The 18,877-nt window shown below is 38.2% G+C and overlaps 1 protein-coding gene across 5 annotated transcripts in view; it reads left to right on the forward strand.

Annotated features, from left to right (window-relative positions):
- SEC24D (SEC24 homolog D, COPII component) overlaps positions 1-9,181 on the forward strand; it is a 117,821-nt gene extending 108,640 nt beyond the window's left edge. For 3 of the 5 annotated variants that reach the window (XM_017870882.1, XM_017870886.1, XM_017870881.1), the window contains exons 21-23: positions 673-864; positions 3,524-3,613; positions 8,336-9,181. In XM_017870882.1, coding sequence (XP_017726371.1) covers positions 673-864; positions 3,524-3,613; positions 8,336-8,476 — 423 coding nt within the window. In that variant the 3' untranslated portion in view covers positions 8,477-9,181. The remainder of the gene's footprint in view (positions 1-672; positions 865-3,523; positions 3,614-8,335) is intronic. The other 2 variants (XM_017870884.1, XM_017870885.1) reach the window with 2 other exon arrangements.
- Positions 9,182-18,877: the final 9,696 nt, after the last annotated feature.

Genomic DNA, 18,877 nt, shown 5'->3' on the forward strand with positions numbered 1-18,877 from the left:
AAAAAAAAAAAAAAAAAAAAAAAAATTTGTCAGCTCGTATCACTCCTCCGCTCAAAACACTCCAGGATTTCTCATCTCAGTAAAAGCCAAAGTTCCTACCATCCTGGCCCAGTGCTGTGTGTCCTCCCCTCCCCTCCCTTCTAGAAATCTTCTGTTACTCTCCCTTTCCCCATCCCACTTCAGCCACGCTGGGCTTCATGCTGATCCTCAAGCACTCCAGTCGGGCCCTTGCTTTAGGACCTGTGCACTAGCTTTTCCTTCCATCTGAAATGGTCTTCTCTAGTTGTCCCCATGGCTCCTTCTCTTACCTCCTCAGGTTACCTTCTTAAAAGTTCTTGGGCTCCCTGGACTACCCTAGTTAAAATTGTCCCCACCTTTACCAGCGACACATCCCATCCCACTTTCCTGCATCTTTTCTTCATAACTCTTAACACCATCTATATTCTGTATATTTTACTTATTTTATGTGTTGTCTCTTCCTGCACAAAACCATTTGCTGCACAAGGTGGGGATTATTGTCTAATGACTGGAATAAAGTCTAGCACATAATAGATACTCACTAAATATGCACTGAGGGAGTGGGGGGAGAAAAAAGGAAAGGAAAAGAGAGAGGAAGTAGGGAAAGGAAGGGGAAGAAAGGAGTTTCTAACTCTCTTGTCTGTGCCTGCCCAGCACATGTTAGATGTCAAGAGTACAATGTTACCTGCTGCTGTTCGTTGCTCTGAGTCCCGTCTTTCAGAAGAAGGAATATTCTTACTGGCTAATGGCCTACACATGTTCCTATGGTTGGGAGTAAGCAGCCCACCAGAACTGATCCAAGGAATATTTAATGTGCCATCTTTTGCACATATCAACACAGATATGGTAAGTATTTTTTTCATTGCTTTTGTGGTAATATGAAAATATCAATTTTCATATTACCACAAGTGTTTTACTTATGTGCAGTGAAATATTATAGAAAGAAAAATAATAAGGCATATATTTCTGTATATGAAAGAATTTCATGTTTTGATCAATATCAGTTAGCTTGTATAAGGTTATTTGTATACTTTCAAACAACTAAAATATATGACTTTAATAGAAAATGCTAATACTTCCAGATCATTAACTATGTGCCAGTCTCTGTACTCTAAATACTTAAATATACCATTTCAGTTAATTGTCGTAACAAATTAGTGAGATGGATATGATCTCAACATTTTACAGAGGAATCAGTTGAGGCTTGGAGACAAGTTCCTTCAGGTAATAAAATGGCAGAGGTGGGAACTGAATTCAGTTCTTATGCTGTGGACTCACCCCTGGTGCTGAACTGCATACTTAAAAGAATGTAGAAATCTTTCATAGGTGTTTGGCTACAGACTAAATCAGATTACTGAGTTAACAAATAATAATTCCATAAAAACAGACTATACACCCCTTTGTTGCAATAACAAAAGAAATTGTGAGTTTAATGTTAAATTAATACAAATGACCATTTTAAAGTATCTTAGGAAAACCCAGCTTATAATTTGTACAAGAGTCAACATTTATTGCAAACCTTATTTGTAGACCATTGTTGTGTGAGCATCACTGCCAGATGGCTGTTGTCTGACTCTGATAGTGGATTCCAGTAGAGTTCAGCAGATAGTTTCCTGAAGCCTCACTTACGTTGTGGCAAGATGGCTTAAGTCTAGTTGTTGAACCCAATTGTATGAAGTACGGTCTATCAATATATATAGCATCTTGCAGAAAGAGGCAGGATTAAAATTCAAGGCCATGACAGGTGATCAGTTTAGAGAGCCGCATATTCATTAGGAATGTCGAAAGTGTATTTTTAAGAGAATTCAAGGGTATCCATATTCCAGTTAGAGATTGGTTTTAAGATGAAGATTTGGAACTTGATACCTGCATATGTTTGAAATTAAGAAATGATTATAAATGCAATTTTAAAAAATTCAGTAGGCAAAGAACTATGAAAAATTTTTATATAAAAGTTAAGGAAGCTTCCTCTTGTAGTATATTGACATAGTAAATGCTGAATGCATAGTTGCTGAACTGAACATCCACAGGAAATAGCCAGTGTCTCTATCACAAGGCAGCAGATTGGTAGGTCTGCACTTACATCAGCATACTGGTATTTCCTTGACTTTCATCAACAAAATGAAACAACGTTAAAAACCAAATGTAAGCTACTTTCTTTTTAGAGGCAGTTGGCACTTTAAAACATATACATGAAGAATCCTTATGTTGTTTGTTGAATTAATAGATCTACCATAATATGCAACATAATGCATATAGGGGATGGGAGTGTGAATATAAATAATGAATTTTTTGTTTTCCTTACTACTGTGAAAAATATTGACCATAAACTTTCCCTGACACTTGAGGTTTATGGTGAAACATTCAAACTCACATGTTCTCTGGCTAACTCATGATGATGCATTGGCTCTTGGCATCTTCTTGCTGAGAAGCAAACATTAGCATTTTACTCTGTCTTAATGGAAGAAATGTAAGTCAAAATCCTTCATATCTCCTGGATGCCATGTGCAGCTGGATTGGCCTGTAGACCACTAGCCAGATTTCCAGAATATCTAAGAGGCTGCATTCCCTTTGAGAAATCAACATTTGGTAGTTTGTTTTAATGCTGGAACAGTAGTACTTGGATGGAATTTTCCATCCACTGAAGGAATAAAGTACATTCTTTTCTCTCACAACATAGCCTTGAATCTTGAAAAGGGATCAAACTTTCACAGGAAGTTGTTTGCATAAAACATATACTGTTGTCTCTAGGTATCCATGGGGAATTGGTTCCAGAACTGTCTATAGATACCAAAATCCACAGATGTTGAAGTTCCTGATATAAAATGGCATGGTATTTGCATATAACTTGTGCATATACCCCCATATATTTTAAATCATCTCTACATTACTTATAACACCAGCTGGGCACAGTGGCTCACGCCTATAATCCCAGCACTTTGGGAGGCTGACGAGGGAAGATTGCTTGAGCTCAGGCGTTCGAGACCAGCCTAGGCAACATAGTGAGACCCTCTATTAAAAAAAAAAAAGATTACTTGTAACACCTAATACAATGTAAAATGCTATGTAAATACTTGTTGAACTATATTGTTTACAGCATAATGACAAAAAAAAAAACCAATATCCATGCTTTTTCAGTACAGATGCATTTTTTACAAATATTATTTTTGTCTGTGGTTGGTTGAATCCATGGATGCAGAACCCATGGATACAGAGGGCTGACTATGTCTGTGCTGTGTCACTTCAGTGATGTGCATGTGTCAAATTCCAGAGGAAGAGTTTTTTTCAAAAGACAAATAATTGTTTTCTGTCATTTATGGTAATGGATGCCAATAATAATTTTTACTGCATTTTCCCCCCAGTTTTGGTTTTCAGGTAATGAACCACACCAATATTCAAGTACATGGTTTTAGAAGGATGTTTGTAACATTGTGATAATCTCATATTGCTACTTCTATCTAAATGTTATAAACTGTACTAAAACTTTGATTTTCTTATATTTAAGACATTGCTGCCTGAAGTGGGAAACCCATACTCTCAACAACTCAGAATGATAATGGGTATTATCCAACAAAAGAGGCCATATTCAATGAAGGTAAGAAAACGATTTTATTTTTCCCTTTATTCAAGTGTTAAACATTTTATTAAAGATGTAAAATGCACACCCCATGTTTTTATGAAGTGATCTTTGATTTTAAAAACTCACACCATCACAAATCTAAAATAAAAGTTAAAAAAACCCTCACATTAACCTCTAAGTATATCTACCTACTTATCAGTCACAAACATAAACAGCTATTACCATGGGTTAACTATGGGGTATCTTAGTCAGTATTAACTTCATGATTTAATAGCAATTGGTATCATTAACAGACTTGGAAATGACTTTTCTTCTGGTGCCTAAAATTACTTAATTATAGAAGTATCATTTAGAACATTTGTAAAATTTGATTTATTACAATGTTTAATTTATGATCTCTGAAAAGTTTTGTTATTCTTGTCCTTCCAAGCCCTTCTAGCCTTTTCTGAGTTTGAGTAAAAAAATTTAATATGTCTAGAACCTAAGAAAATTATATCTTGTTGCCACCTTCCAGATACTTACTTGTTTTCCTTCCCAAGCTCAATATTAGAGTCTCCTGGGATCTAGAATGTATAGATGATGATGTGCTGTGTAACACTGCTTACTGAAGAGCTATAAGACACTCACCTGGAGGCACGTGTCTACAAGTGCCAGTGTATTTATGGGGCCAATTGTCTCCTGAAATGTAAATGTGATGTCAGTCTAAACCAACATTCGTAACTGTGAAAGTAACTCATGCATGCAAACATCAACTTTAGGTAGAGCTTAGGTAAATTGAACTTAGGTAAATCTGGATGAATATACAACTTTTCTAGAACAGTTTTCACACCACACAGCACCTATGTGGGTTCAGTTTAAGCCTAGAAACATGTAACCAGATCTTGAGTCCAATGAAATGCAAATTGAAAGCCACTGGTATTTAGAATGCATAGCAATAATAATTCACCTTCATCCCAGCTGCAGCAACTGCATCCCTCCAACTGGCCATTTGCAGAGAAGAGGCAGGACTGAGCATGGAGATCATCCTTGTGCTCAGTAGTTCCTCCTTCAGGGAAAAACATTAAACTTTCTCTGCTTTCTCCCACCTGTTCCAACCTCTTACCAAAGTTATGTCAGCTTTGGTTATAAAACCATCTGGGGGTGAGCTTCAAATATTACATGTGAATAAAATATTAAAGACCTGTGTGATAAAACAATTTTAGCTTGAATACTTAAAGAATCAGATTTTCTTATGTATTACCTGCAAATGTATCCATCTGTTCATAGAGTGCTATCTCTATAAAGAATTTGAAATATTTAAAATTCACAGACGTCAGAGTTGAAAGGAATCTGGGAGATTACCCGGCTTCCTATACCTACCTGCACATCACAGACATGAAAGTGAGGCTCAAAGAAGCTGACTAGCTTGGTCAGGGTCTCACAGCTGGATCATAGCAGATACAGGGCTTGTACTAGGGGCACTTAGCATTCCACCTTTTCTCTGACACTTGAAAACTGACTCAACAAAGGAAATGAAAACATACTTTTAAAAGGTTAAGATTAAGTAGGAGAAAAGAGTTGGTATGGAAGGATCAAGAATAGTAAAATCAAATCTAGAAGGAAATGTTACCTTCCAGATTATGCTAATTACTTTTCCAAAAACTCAGTCCTCTTAGACCTTATTGTCTGATTATTCTCATACATGTGGGGGAACAACAAAAAAAAAGATTTCTACTACAGTATGTCTACAGATGACCGAAACCAAGTGCCTTCCTGATAAATTCTAGTCCTGCCCTGCACGGTTCTCTGCAAATGTTTTTTATTCTCTCTCCTTTCACTTGTATTTCCTAGAGTATTCCTTTACCATTGGCCCTTTTCCACAGTTTACAAGCTGTTCAAATCTACCTTCATAGAAGCTGCCACTTCTCCAAGATTCTGCTTCCCTTTCCTCATTCATTCTACAAGTATTTATTGAACACTGGCAACATCCCAAACATTCTACAACCAAGCTCCTTGAAAAAGTCTCTATTAACTGCTCTTTCCTTCCCATCTCTCCAGTTCTCTGTAAACTGCCAACTTGCTAAAGACAATTGATTCTCAATCCTTTTACAGCATGTACAAGGTTGACTACTTCCTCAAATGCTCTCCTGTCAGCTTTTAAAACATCTCCTGCTCCTGATTCTTCTTTCTCAGTGACTCTTTTGCATTGGCTTCTCTTCATTCATCTGCCACTTAAGAGTTGGTATTCCCCGAAGGTTGTACCATGGCTCTTTTCTCGCTGAACATGTTCTACCTGGGCCTTCCTAATCACTGCTTTAGCGATTCCCTGTGAGTCAGCCAATGAAAGATGAGATTGGCTTTTGAAGCACATTAATTCTATAAGACCTCTGGTAAGGTGACCCAGAGAATGTCACATTCAGAGTTAGCCAGTCTTCCCTTGGAGAGGGCACACAAGCAAGGAGGTAATAAGCAGTGATTATTTTAATGTTCTCCTCCTACTCTATAGGACCATCCCCCCCTTAAGAAATGTAAAGCGGGGACATAAAGACGGATCTGCCAATCCATACCAGCATGCTTTCCTTTTATTGGTGTGGGTGTGCCCCTTGAAGAGACCATCACTGTGTCAAGACAGGCCAACACCACTTCCATGACTCCACTCCCCTGAGACCTTCCACTATACTTTCTGTGTCATCCAGACACCTGTAGATAGTCAAATGGTGGGGTAGGATATTAATCACTATAGTTTAAAGTTAAGTTTCTCCCAAGGCTGAAATCCAGTCCCTGTTCTACTTACCACCTCAGCTCATAGCCAGACACTTTGTCAGAGGAAGTTGTACAATGAGCACCACACAAAAACAAAAACGAAACAAACCCAAGTGAATGGCAGCAATAGAAAATACTTCAGATGAGCAACCTGAACTTATTTCTATTAATTTCCATAAAGAAAGTAAATTCTAAAGAAATTGGAACTTCAAGTCTTTCCTCCTTCAGTGTCTTATCCTGCCCAGTCTCAGCCCGAGTTGTGTCAGAGGCTAGACCCACACTGCCCCTACCAATCATGGACAATAGTAAAGTTGTAGTGGCATGTGGGAGAGGGTGGATAAAACATAAAATGAAAAGAATCTTGACTTCAGGTTCATCAGGAGGCAAATCTTAAACTTTGGAGCGTGTAGGAGTGGAATCTGCCTATGCACACAGCTATTCCAGTGCCAACTCCCAGTACCTACAGCTAACATCCAAAAGCCAAGGCATCACGCATATCTGCATCCACATGGAATTAGCTGAGTTGCAGCAGCAGCAGTTGTTCTTATGTATTATTTTTACTAGGTCAGGGGCAATTTAAAACTTAACAGACTTGGATCCAGGCCAAAATGTTATAAAAGAAAAAAGCAAGTGGTGGTGACAGAATTATTCTACTTGATAACTAAAAAGCATAGAATGCAAAAGTAGGGAGGGCCTTGCCCTCCTAGCCAAAATTGCACATACCTTCCCCACTGCAGCTGGTGAAGGGGCTAACCGCATGTGCTTCCCTATTGCAGACCTTTCTGGTGGGTTTACCTCCTGAGAGGAAGAAGTGAGAAGTACCCTGGCTCCTCTTAATTATATAGGAGGCAGATGGAGAGGCACTGTTGTGCATGTATAGATCAGTTAACCCCACTTGTGGCGCAATAAATATGAAATTCTGACCATTCAGATCATCTGCCTTGACTTCCTCAAATAGGAATACAGGTGTAGAAAGAAGGGCTCAAAGTGTTCATGACAAAACTGGCTCTCTTCTGGGCTTCTTCCCTCTGGGCTTCTTCTAGAGCGGCACTCTCCAGTAATGCAAATGCATATGCAATTCTATGTTTTCTGATGACCACATTTAAAAAGAAAAAAATCATTTAAATAATTAATTTAACCCAGTATATCCAAAATATAATTTCTAATGTAATCTGTGTCATCAATTATTGAGATATTTTACATTTTATTTTCATACTAAGTCTAGAAATCCATTGTGTATCTTATATTTACAGTACATCTCAATTTGGATGAGCCACATTTTAAGTGCTCAATAGTATGTGTGGCTGGCTGTTGTACTGGACAGCACAGGTCTAGAGAATCATGATGAGCAAAGAACAGAAGTTCTCCCAATTTTCCCTGCATGTTAACCTCTCTAGCATCTCTCCAATCCACCCCCTTTCCACCTCCATTGCTCTAATTCAGAACCTGATCATCTCCCACCCAGACACTTCAAACCACTTCCTATCTAGTGTCCCTGTCTCACGAATATATTGTACATACTGCTGCCACTTAATTGACTCATTTCATTCTTCTGCACCTTCACTGGATCACATTTCCTACAGAAGCCCAAACTCATTATTATGATAATTTGTCCCTTTTAGAAGCCTGTGATAATTTACATGCCAGCCATAATTGTATCTCTGGTACATGGTACATGTATTCCAGTATGGAATACTCACTAGCCCTACCCCTATCCTTTAAGGCTCAGGTGACAGTTACTATCATTGTGAAGCCTTTCCCATAACACTCTGCTTAGGTTTCATTTTTGCCACTTAAAATTGTATGTCTTGGGTTTTGGGGTTTCGGGGTCCATGCCTCTTTCCACTCTAGATATTAGGCACTTTCCCATAATCCTCCATAGCCTCACACATAATAGACATTCAATAATGTTTGCCAAAATTGAAACAGACAAAATTGAGACATTTTCAAATAACGTTTATAACCAGGTGCTGTTACTGTTTGGTTTTTTCCTAGCTCACAATTGTAAAACAGCGAGAACAGCCAGAAATGGTTTTCCGACAGTTCCTGGTAGAAGACAAAGGACTTTATGGAGGCTCTTCTTATGTGGATTTCCTTTGTTGTGTTCACAAGGAGATCTGTCAGCTGCTTAATTAATTGAAACTTCTGTCACTGATGTTGCATTTCTAAGGAGACAGCCTCCTTCTTGGTGCCTAATTTTCTAGATGATAATAGGCTAGTTTTGATTTCTTGCTCATTTTCAGAATAACTTTCCAGGAAGAGATGGCATTTAGAACTTCAGCTTTGGTGCTCAGGTATAAAGCCAATTAAGGTACAATGGAACCTTAAGGTATAAAGGGAACAGTCTATTTCTGATTGCACAGTTTCTAATTTTTAAAACTGATGTGGTTTGCATTTCATAAAAGGCAAAGTTTACAGAACCATAAACATTCTCAATTTTCTTTCTTTGTGCTAGACATATAAATTATTTCTCAAACTGTATAGATTTGGGGTAAAAGTTGTCTCAGTTCCTCTCCCAAAATCAATGAGAAAAAAAAAAAAAGCTTAATTTTTACATTATACCTAATTTTTTAAAACCATGTAACTCCATTGAACACATTTTTCAACTTAAGGTTTGCATAGCAGACTTTTAATAACCTTGGGATTTATCTGGTAGAACAATATGTGTTCTACTTTTTTTTTTCATAATTATATATTGTGTATGTTCAAACTATTTTCCAGTTGTTTTGTCTATAAAACTGTGTTTATCAATATGCTTAATGGTTCTTTGTACAATTTGGAAAGTTTCTACCTGTATATAATGGATCTAAACAATATCAATAAATCACTTCATATACTCTTGGTAGTTTTATTTATTTATTTATTATGTATTTTTAGGTCTTGAGAAATAAGGGTAGTATTCAAAATGTCTTGGCAAAAAGTTGTTTGGGTAGCTCACTAAGATCAAATCAGGAAAACAAAATTTTCTTTTTTTGTTGAGGGTTAAGGAATACTAGGCAATAAATCTAAGAAACATCATAGTGTGCTTGAGAAAGGCATTTCAAAGTTCTCTAATATGTTTTTGTGGGCAAAATAAATAGAAATAGGCTACGTGAAACCATTATTAATGAATATGACTAAACCTAGGAGAACGATTTTGAGTGATGTCACAAAGGCATCTGCCTCTACCTGCCCTATTTAACTTTGTTATCAATTATATGAATAATAATAGATAAAATATATTGAGTACATATCATGTCCCAAGAACTGCACTATGGTTTTTGTGAACATATGCAGATGTATTCTTCACAGCACCCCTGATCCTGTTATCAACCCCATTTACACATGAAGAAACAGGCTTAAGTACCCTGTCTGATTATATGGCTAGTAAGGTTTATTTATAAATTAGATATCATGAAGTAGGTAGAAAAACAAATACAGACAGTGACAGGACTAAAATCCCCCCATGTTAGTCAACTGGCATGTTGCTTCAGCATCAACTTGGATGAGTTTAACATCATCAGCTTGGATGAGTTTAACATCATTAACTTGGATGAGTTTAACAAGAAGAAACGTAAGTTCCTAGACTTGTGTCCAAAAAACAAATGGGTATGCAGGAGATCATTCTTAGAAACAACACATGTTAGAAAAAGAACTTAGGGAGTTTGCCATTATGAATCACTAGTGGAATGAAAGCAGATATGATCTCAATCTACCTTATTACAAGGATAGGCTGTCAAATGAGCATAGCGATGGTCCCACTCTACTCTGAGGTCAGACCACACCTAGGTGATTGTTCAATTCTAGGCACCATACCCTATGTGGAATAGAAGCACAGAGCACATTCCTTTATTTATTTGAAGGCTGTCTAATGATTTGTTCTTTGTGTTCTTTAGGGTATAGAACCAGAACCATTAAATAGACAGGCCGGGCGCAGTGGCTCACGTCTGTAATCCCAGCACTTTGGGAGGCCAAGGTGGGTGGATCACTTGAGGTCAGGAGTTCCAGACCAGCCTGGCCAACATGGTGAAACCCCGTCTCTACTAAAAATACAAAAAATTAGCTGGGCCTGATGGCAGGCACCTGTAATCCCAGCTACTTGGGAGGCTGAGGCAGGAGAATTGCTTGAACCCGGGAGGCAGAGGTTGCAGTGAGCTGAGATCGCACCATTGCACTCCAGCCTGGAAGACAGAGCGAGACTCAAAAAAAAAAAGTGACAAAGTGCTGCTTAACACAAGAAACTTCTAAATAATTAGGTGCTCAAAGAGTATGCCATTGGAAGTAGTATCTTCTCATTTAACAAATACTGATTGCACATTTTCTAGGTGCCAAACACTAGGGGAGAAAACAGCAGCACAAGTAAAGTCCTGACCATCTCTACAATTACAGGAAAGTTTCAGAAATGCCATGAAATGCTACAGTAAGGACCTAGCAAGGTATATCTGACCTAGTCTAGCTGGGGGGCAAGTTGTAGTGAGTAAAAATTTTCCAGAGGAAGTTACACTGAAGATTAGACCTGAAAAAAATGTAATCACTTGCCAGGTAATTGGCAATATTGGTAAATATGCCAGCAGAGGCGAAAGTAAGCATGAAGGCTCAGAGTGGAGACGGCATACATCACCCTTTCAGTAAACTAAAGAACTTAAACTTGGCAGGAACTATCAAGGAGAGACAAAGTAGTAAAAGATAAAGTTGGAGAAGCAAGTAGAGTGAGACTTAGCCAAGGAGGAGTTTGGACTTAATCCTAATGGCAAAGTGAAGACATTCAAAATAATTTAAACAGGAGCAGCAGGATCACTCTAGAAAGATCACTTTGGGGTTGTAAGGTGATGTAACTTGCAGCAGACAGATCATTTATGAGGCTATCAGAATAGTTAATTTGAGTTCACGGTGACCTGAAATAAAATAATGGTTTTAGTTGGGGTGGGGAATTGGGGAGAGGTGATATAAGGGAAGAGAAAGTGTCAGAAAATGATTTGTTTTGAACAACTGGGTACACAGATGATCTCTGAGAGGAAACAGAAATAAAAACAGCTTGTGTATGTCAGTGTGTATGTGAAGGGTATAGTTCAGATTGTACATATTTAAGGTAGCTTGCAAGCTATCCAAGTGAGATAAACTATAGCACCTAAAAATACAGATGTGAATCTCAGGAGAGAGCTGTGAGCTAAAGATTTGCAATCCATCTACATGTATATTGAGAAAACGAAGCCAAACAAGTGGCTGAAAAAACTTAGGCTGACTCTGTAGAGTGGGAAGGAAGCAAATCCCTAGGGCAGACAGTCACTAGAAATCTTAAAGGAGACTGGGAAGGGCCAGAGAGGTAAGAAGTGAACTTGGCTAGAAGATGTCACAAAGCTCAAGGTAAAAGAGGGGGTGCATGAAGAGTGTGGGCAGCCAAGTTACAGGCTTCCAAAAGACAAAGATGAAAATGTTTGTTGGGATTAGTAAAAAGGTCATGGGTGACTTTGGTGAAGAGCAGTTTCTCTAAATTAGTGAGACTAAAGTCTAGATTAGAACAGGTTGAAGAAGTGGGGGCAGAATGGAGGCAACTCAAAGGGGATGAGCGGGTGGGTCAGAGGAAGTGGGGAGGATTTTTTAAATGTTAAGATTTTTAAAATTTTAAATTTTAAGGGATTTGCCATTTAAATACTGGTGGAAAGAAGCCACCAGCATTATGTTGTGTTTATTGAATTATGTTGAAAAAATACAGATAGAAACAATACTGTACTACAAAGGATGCTGAAGATTGAAGACAGAGAAAAAATATTCAAAAGAGCAAGACCCTTGGAAAACAGAGGGAATATAATATAAATGGTGAGGTTAGCTTTCATGGTAGAAGAAACTCAATATGTAATGGAAATGCTCCAGTGAGTCCTGAATGACCACTTGCCAAAAATGGTCTAAGTGCTGCTCTGAAACGGTGCTCCCCCTCCCCACACTGGAAGAGGCGGCGGCGCACAATGGCTCACAGCACAGGCTCTGGACCCAGCAACATGGGTTTCTATACTAGTTCCACCACTAGCTGTGTGATCCAGGGCAAGTTAGAAACTTTTCTGTGTCTGTTTCCTCCAGTTTTTTCAAGAATTAAAGTTTATAAAGGGCCTTGAACAGCACCTGACACATAGTGCTGCTATTTAAATGTTCATTGCTGTTACTGTTTTACTAGGTTTTTTACTAAACTTGCTAAGGATCATAAAAACTAGAACTAATCTGACTCCTAATTGGATTTGCTGCTATGCCACCAGTATCATAATTGACATCCTCCAAATCAAGCTATCTTTAAATGCTATAGAAATTCCAATTAACAGATGGTTTCAGAGATTAGAATAAATTTGCCATATGAGAAACTTGCAGCCTCAACTACTTTAAATGCTAAAAACCAAAACCTCAATAATATATAAACTAAAGACAAGAACTTGTATTTCAAATGTTAAGGAATCATTATTTTAAAAAAGAAATGAGTTCACTCACTTTTTGAAGGCACATCTTCGAGGTTACCAAATGGCAACTTTCCTAGAAGGTTCACTTTTAAAAGTCTAACATAATGGTAGTAGACTGAGAATAATTAAGAATCATCTAGACTTGTGTCCAAAAAAACAAATGCATATGCAGGAGATCGTTCTTGGAAACAACACGTTAGAAAAAGAACTTAGGGAGTTTGCCATTATGAATCACTAGTGTGGAATGAAAGCAGATATGATCTTAATCTACCTTTGGCCTCAAAAGACAAGAGAGTACTTGTACCAAAATGAGAAGTTTTAGGGAAAGTCCACCAAATATAATTTTCTAACAGAACTGTTCATAAATGGTTGCTTGGGAAAGTAATCTTCTCATCACTTTTTTTGTTGTTTTTTGAGACAGGGTCTCGCTTTGTTGCCAGGCTGGAGTGCAGTGGCAAGATCATGACTCACTGCAGCCTCAACCTCCTGGGTTCAAGTGATCCTCCTGCCTTGGCCTCCTGAGTATCTGGGACTATAGGCATGTGCCTGGCTAATTTTTTGTAGAAATGCGGTTTCACCACGTTTCCCACGGTGGTCACAAACTCCTGGGCTCAAGCAATCCTCCCGCCTCAGCCTCCCAAGGTGAATTCCTCCTCTAATGAATAGCAGTTTTCAGACAGTTCAAAGACATATCCCTATAATGTTTCTTGTGCAGGTTAAACTCCCTCAGTTTCCAAAATGTCCCCTCATAAACATTTCCAGAGCCACTGTTATCCAAACTTAATACATGAGAATCTAGTTTTAAATCACATAAAGAACAAAGTCAATTGGGGAGATAAATTACTCGTGTTTCATTAAGGAAACTTTAAGTAGATTATAGATGCAGTCTCAAGAATACATGAGTTGTGTAAGATTTTTTTTTTTGGAGATGGAGTCTGGCTCTGTTGCCCAGTCTGGAGTGCAGTGGTGCCATCTCGGCTCACTGCAACCTCCGCCTCCCGGGTTCAAGCGATTCTCCTGCCTCAGCCTCCCAAGTAGCTGGGACAACAGGTGCACGCCGCCATGCCCGGCTAATTTTTTGTATTTTAGTAGAGACAGGGTTTCACCATTGTTGCCGAGACTGGTCTTGCATTCCTGAGTTCAGGCAATCCGCCCCCCTCAGCCTCCCAAAGTGCTAGGATTATAGGAATGAGCCACTGCGCCTGGCCGAGTTGTGTAAGAATTTTTAGGGAATGCTTTTAGATTTTATTTTTCCACTTTTTAATTATTTGAGATGAAGCCTCACTATGTCATCCAGGCTGGTCTCCAGCTTCCACGCTCAAGTAATCCTTCCATTTCAGCCTCCCACACAGCTAGGATTACAGGCCATCATGCCTGGCTTTGATAATTTTTTTAAAATTATATTACAGAATTACCATTCAACCTATGACTGAGTATATGCCCAAAATAAAATAAATCATTCTACCAAAAAGACACATGCACTCCCATGTTCATAGCAGCACTATTCACAATAGCAAAGACATGGAATCAACCTAGGGTAGTACCCATCGATGGTGGACTGGATAAAGAAAATGTGGTACATATACACCATGGAATACTTCACAGTCACGTGAAAGAATGAAAGCATGTTCTTTGCAACAACATAGATGCAGCTGAAGGCCATTATCCTAAGCAAATTAACAAAGGAACAGAAAACCAAATACCACGTGTTCTCATAAGTGGGAGCTAAACATTGGCTACTCATAAAAATGGCAATAATAGACACGGGACTATTTGAGGCGGGAGGAAGGGAGTAGGGCAAGGATTCAAAAACTGTTGATCCAACAGTGTGTGCTCATTTTGTGTTTCTGTGTCACCTTTTGGTAATTATCACAATATTTCAAACCTGTTCATTATTATGTCTGTTATGGTGATGTGTGATCAGTGATCTTTGATGCTACTATCATAATTGTTTTGGGGGTGCCACAAACTGCACCCATGTAAGATGGCAACCCTAATCAATAAATGTGTGTGTTCTGATTGCTCCACCAAAAAAAAAAAAAAAAAAAAAGAAGAGAAAAGAAAAACTTGGGTACTATGTTCAGTACCTTAGTGATGATCATTCGTACCCCAAACCTCAGCATCACACAATATGCCCAGGTAACACATCTGCACATGTATCCCCTGAATTTAAAATAAAAGTTGAAAAAATTATCTTACCAGTTATAAAAACAACTCTTTTGCAATGAGATTTGCAGTTTTAAGACCTTCTGAAGAACGAGACTCTAGTTTTTCAGTTGGTATTTTCAAGCTGAGGTATTCCTTGGGTGCATGAAAACTTTTAAATACACATGATTCATGTTTGAAGAACACAATTTTAGGATACCCAATGGGGTTTAATGTTACCCAGTCAATGTTTAGGGACCCCACCTCATATGCCTGTGTGGCAAAAGAGTTATTACCTTTATGAATTAGGGAAGTTTCAAGCAGATATGAATTGCAGCTGTAAAACTCTGGTGTGCAAAAGTCATGTTTTTAAAATCAATCTAACTGAATCTGAATTTCTATCCCACAGGACTGAAAGGGAATCTTTACTCTCTTTCATCCACACTGATGACTAGTGTCAAAGCGCCCTGTGGCTTCCTGAAGTCCAGGGCTCTCTGCTTCCACACCATGCTTGGGGAAAATGAATGTGTGGTCTGGGCTGAGCTACTTTCCCGGTGAAGCTCCGTGCCACTGAGCTCTTTCCCCATGAGGTTCTCTCCTTGGGCCATTGTTGCTGACCAGCAGCAGTTTCCTAAGACTCCTGGGTGCCACCCCACACCCATCCTCCACCATCCTGTCCGCCCCCCTCACTCTCAGGCAATCTACTGTCTCTGTTATTCACAGGAGAAATATAATCTACTTTTTCCACTTAGGCTATAATTAAACAAGGTGACACATCCTGATCCACCATCTTGTCAGCACCATCTGAGGAAGGAGTATGGAATTAAGATTCAAGAAGCTAGTTGGCTGACAGGCTTACATTTGTGTTTACATTTTTCTAAATTTTGCTTTGGAATTATTTTATAAATATATTTTAATCATGCATTATCCTTTAATTGAGCTTAATAGTAGAAAAGAAAGCATAATCTTGATTTTTATTTACCATGCTCTAAACCTAGCTTCTTAGACAAAACAATAACTCAACAACCTGTGTAGCTTACATGAATTATGAGCAATATTATTACATTAAATATCTTATTAAGGTACCCACCAAAATACATAAACCTATAAAGTGACAGATAATTCCACAAGACATTTAAGCAATTACTTTGATCATTTAACCAGCATAAACTACTAAACTGGATATATCTGAACAAAATTGTGTTTTGAGGTTTTGTCCACTGCTTTCAAAAGCAACAACAAAATAAACACATACACAGAAAAGGCAGGATAATGATGCAGCCATTCTCTTATGATAGCAACAGTTATAAAAATCTGTACAGGTATAGGATTATCTAAAAGGTGTATTTTGTGATAACACAAGCCTAGACCTCTACATTTTCTCCCATTGGACAGATGAATGGCTTGCAGTGACATCATTATATGGCAATTTTAAAGTATTAGTTCACATTTTCAATCTACTGTGTGCTCCAAAGTAAGCCAACTACTTAATATGCTTTCAAAGGTGTTTCCCATCTCAAGCAAGTAACCTTTTTTCCTTTTTAGTAAATGTGGTCACACAGTATAAAGCTATAATGCATGCATAATTTAAATATGGATGTTGGCCAGTCGCAGAGGCTCACACCTGTAATCCTGACACTTTGGGAGGCCAGGGTAGGCGGATCACTTGAGGTAGGGAGTTTGAGACCAGCCTGGCCAACATGGTGAAACCCTGACTCTACTAAGAATACTAAAATTAACTGGGTGTGGTGGCGGGCACCTGTAATTCCAGCTACTCAGGAGGCTGAGGCAGGAGAATCACTTCAACCCTGGAGGCAGAGGTTGCAGTGAGCCAAGATCTCACCACTGCCTTCCAGCCTGAGTAACAGAGCAAGACTGTCTCAAAAAATAAAAACAAAAAATAAAATATGCATGTGGTATTTTGCTAGCCAAATTAATTTAAAATTTTTTAGTTCTATGAATGCAAATGTAAGCAAACATCACAAACTATTTTGTCAACCTCTAAAATGTAGAGAAATGCCACATGAATATCTCAGACTCACCCTCTTCTCTCTGTGGTGACAATTAACTGGAGATGACAAGTGATGTCTACTTTACCCAGGATATGAGGTCTCCAGCACCACTCTTCTCTCTACAGTCCCTATGGCCTGAGACCAAGAGTCAGTGGCCATTTACTAAGGCATTCCATGCTGCTCTGCTCTGCTTTTCTTAGAAGTTGAGAGAACTCATCAAAGTGAGAAAAAGCACAGATAAATGGATGAAAGTAAATGAGTGAAAATATTACCATGTCGTTAATATGAAAATAATGTGCCTAAAAAAGACAATTATCCCATTAAAAAGTTCTTGGCCTGCTTCTCTGATTTATTAATATACTAGAGTCCCATATGCATTTTACATTGTTGACTTCTAGGTTCTCAATTATTTAGAAGTATTTTTGGAAAAACCTACCTCATCTGATTTCAGTTTATTAGCACCTTTAGTTACAGAAACATGAACTCTAACATATACTCAAACTGATCATTTTAATATTTTGTCCAATAGCAGAAAAAGGGTTTACTGGAAAAGGATGTCCCAATTATGTAGATTAAACGAGATAGTTTTTCTCTGTGCATTATAGCTAGCAATATTTATATGAGTAGATGATAGAGTTCTTGAGAGCAGAAGCAATGTGGTATTTCCAGAAATGAAGTCTTCAATGGACTCAGTTTGCTGGATAAATGTTCTAATCTTTTGAGAAGTCCTAGATTTATAGCCCCAAAACTGACTATATATACATGAGATCCAAGCAAAAGTTCAGCTGCTGTTACCAAACATCAAAGAGAGGATAATGCTAAAGTCACAAATGAACCCTAAGATTACAGGATTGTTCTAAGAAAGACCTTTCGCATAAGCAAAGGTTTACGTTTTTAATTGGTCACAAAATATGAGACACTTTTGGATCAAAGACTACTATTTAGACTAAGTCCCCAACTGGGCTTTCATTTTGTCAAGTTAATAAGGATTATATTAAACAAATTAGTAAAGTCTGAAACTATACTTCAAAGGCTAAATCTTATGTTCTAAATTCAGGATGAAAACAGTACAGGTTTTAAAATAAGCTGCTGTAACTAAAAGATAATTTAGCAATTAAGATGGGTAGAAAGTATTTTAAAAGACATGAAAAGGAGTAACTCCTAGTAGCAGCCGTGACACACTGATGCACAATGTAGCTCACAAGTATCCCACCTTTATACTCTAGTAACTTAAATGAAACTATAGCATATCATTGACCTGGCCTCAGAATAAGGGAGATAGGAAATAAGGGCTCATAAAGTGGCTCTACTACTTACCAGAGTATCAGAGCAGAGCTGCTGCAGTAGTGATCCCTCTCAACTCTGGATCTGTGAGCTGGTTGCCATGCCACACTCCTGCTTGATTCTCATTTCCCAGGTTGACACCTTGACCTCTCATACTGTACTGTTTCATGATGACCATATTACATTCTGACTGCCATCACCACAATTCTGTGGTCTAATCTGATTCAGTTGTATTTGGGTATGGTATTCCACATCATAAAATCTGTTCTACCTGACATCATCAACTACCTGCCCTCTTATTTCTCCACAGTGAAGAAGAGTAAAAAAGTATTCCTACTCAAGCAGTACTTTGGGCCTCATAATCCCCTTCCTCTGAAAGGAGGAAGGTCAGTGGGAAAATGGTTCTCACTGGAAATAAGTATCAACAGCTGGTTTGGAATACCATGAATTATAATTCTGTAAAAACTCAGACATGCTGATCTTCTAACTTCTAAACTGGGTTATTTCACAATAATTAGCTTCTATCCCCAGTAAGGAATTAGTGCATAAAGCAACTAAAAATTTATTTCTACATAATTTTTTTTTTTTTTTGAGACAGAGTCTCACTCTGTCGTCCAGGCTGGAGTGCAGTGGCACAATCTCGGCTCACTGCAACCTCCGCCTCCTGGATTCAG

This window comes from Rhinopithecus bieti, unplaced genomic scaffold, assembly GCF_001698545.2.
Source record: "Rhinopithecus bieti isolate Rb0 unplaced genomic scaffold, ASM169854v2 scaffold_5846, whole genome shotgun sequence".
NCBI lineage: Eukaryota > Metazoa > Chordata > Mammalia > Primates > Cercopithecidae > Rhinopithecus > Rhinopithecus bieti.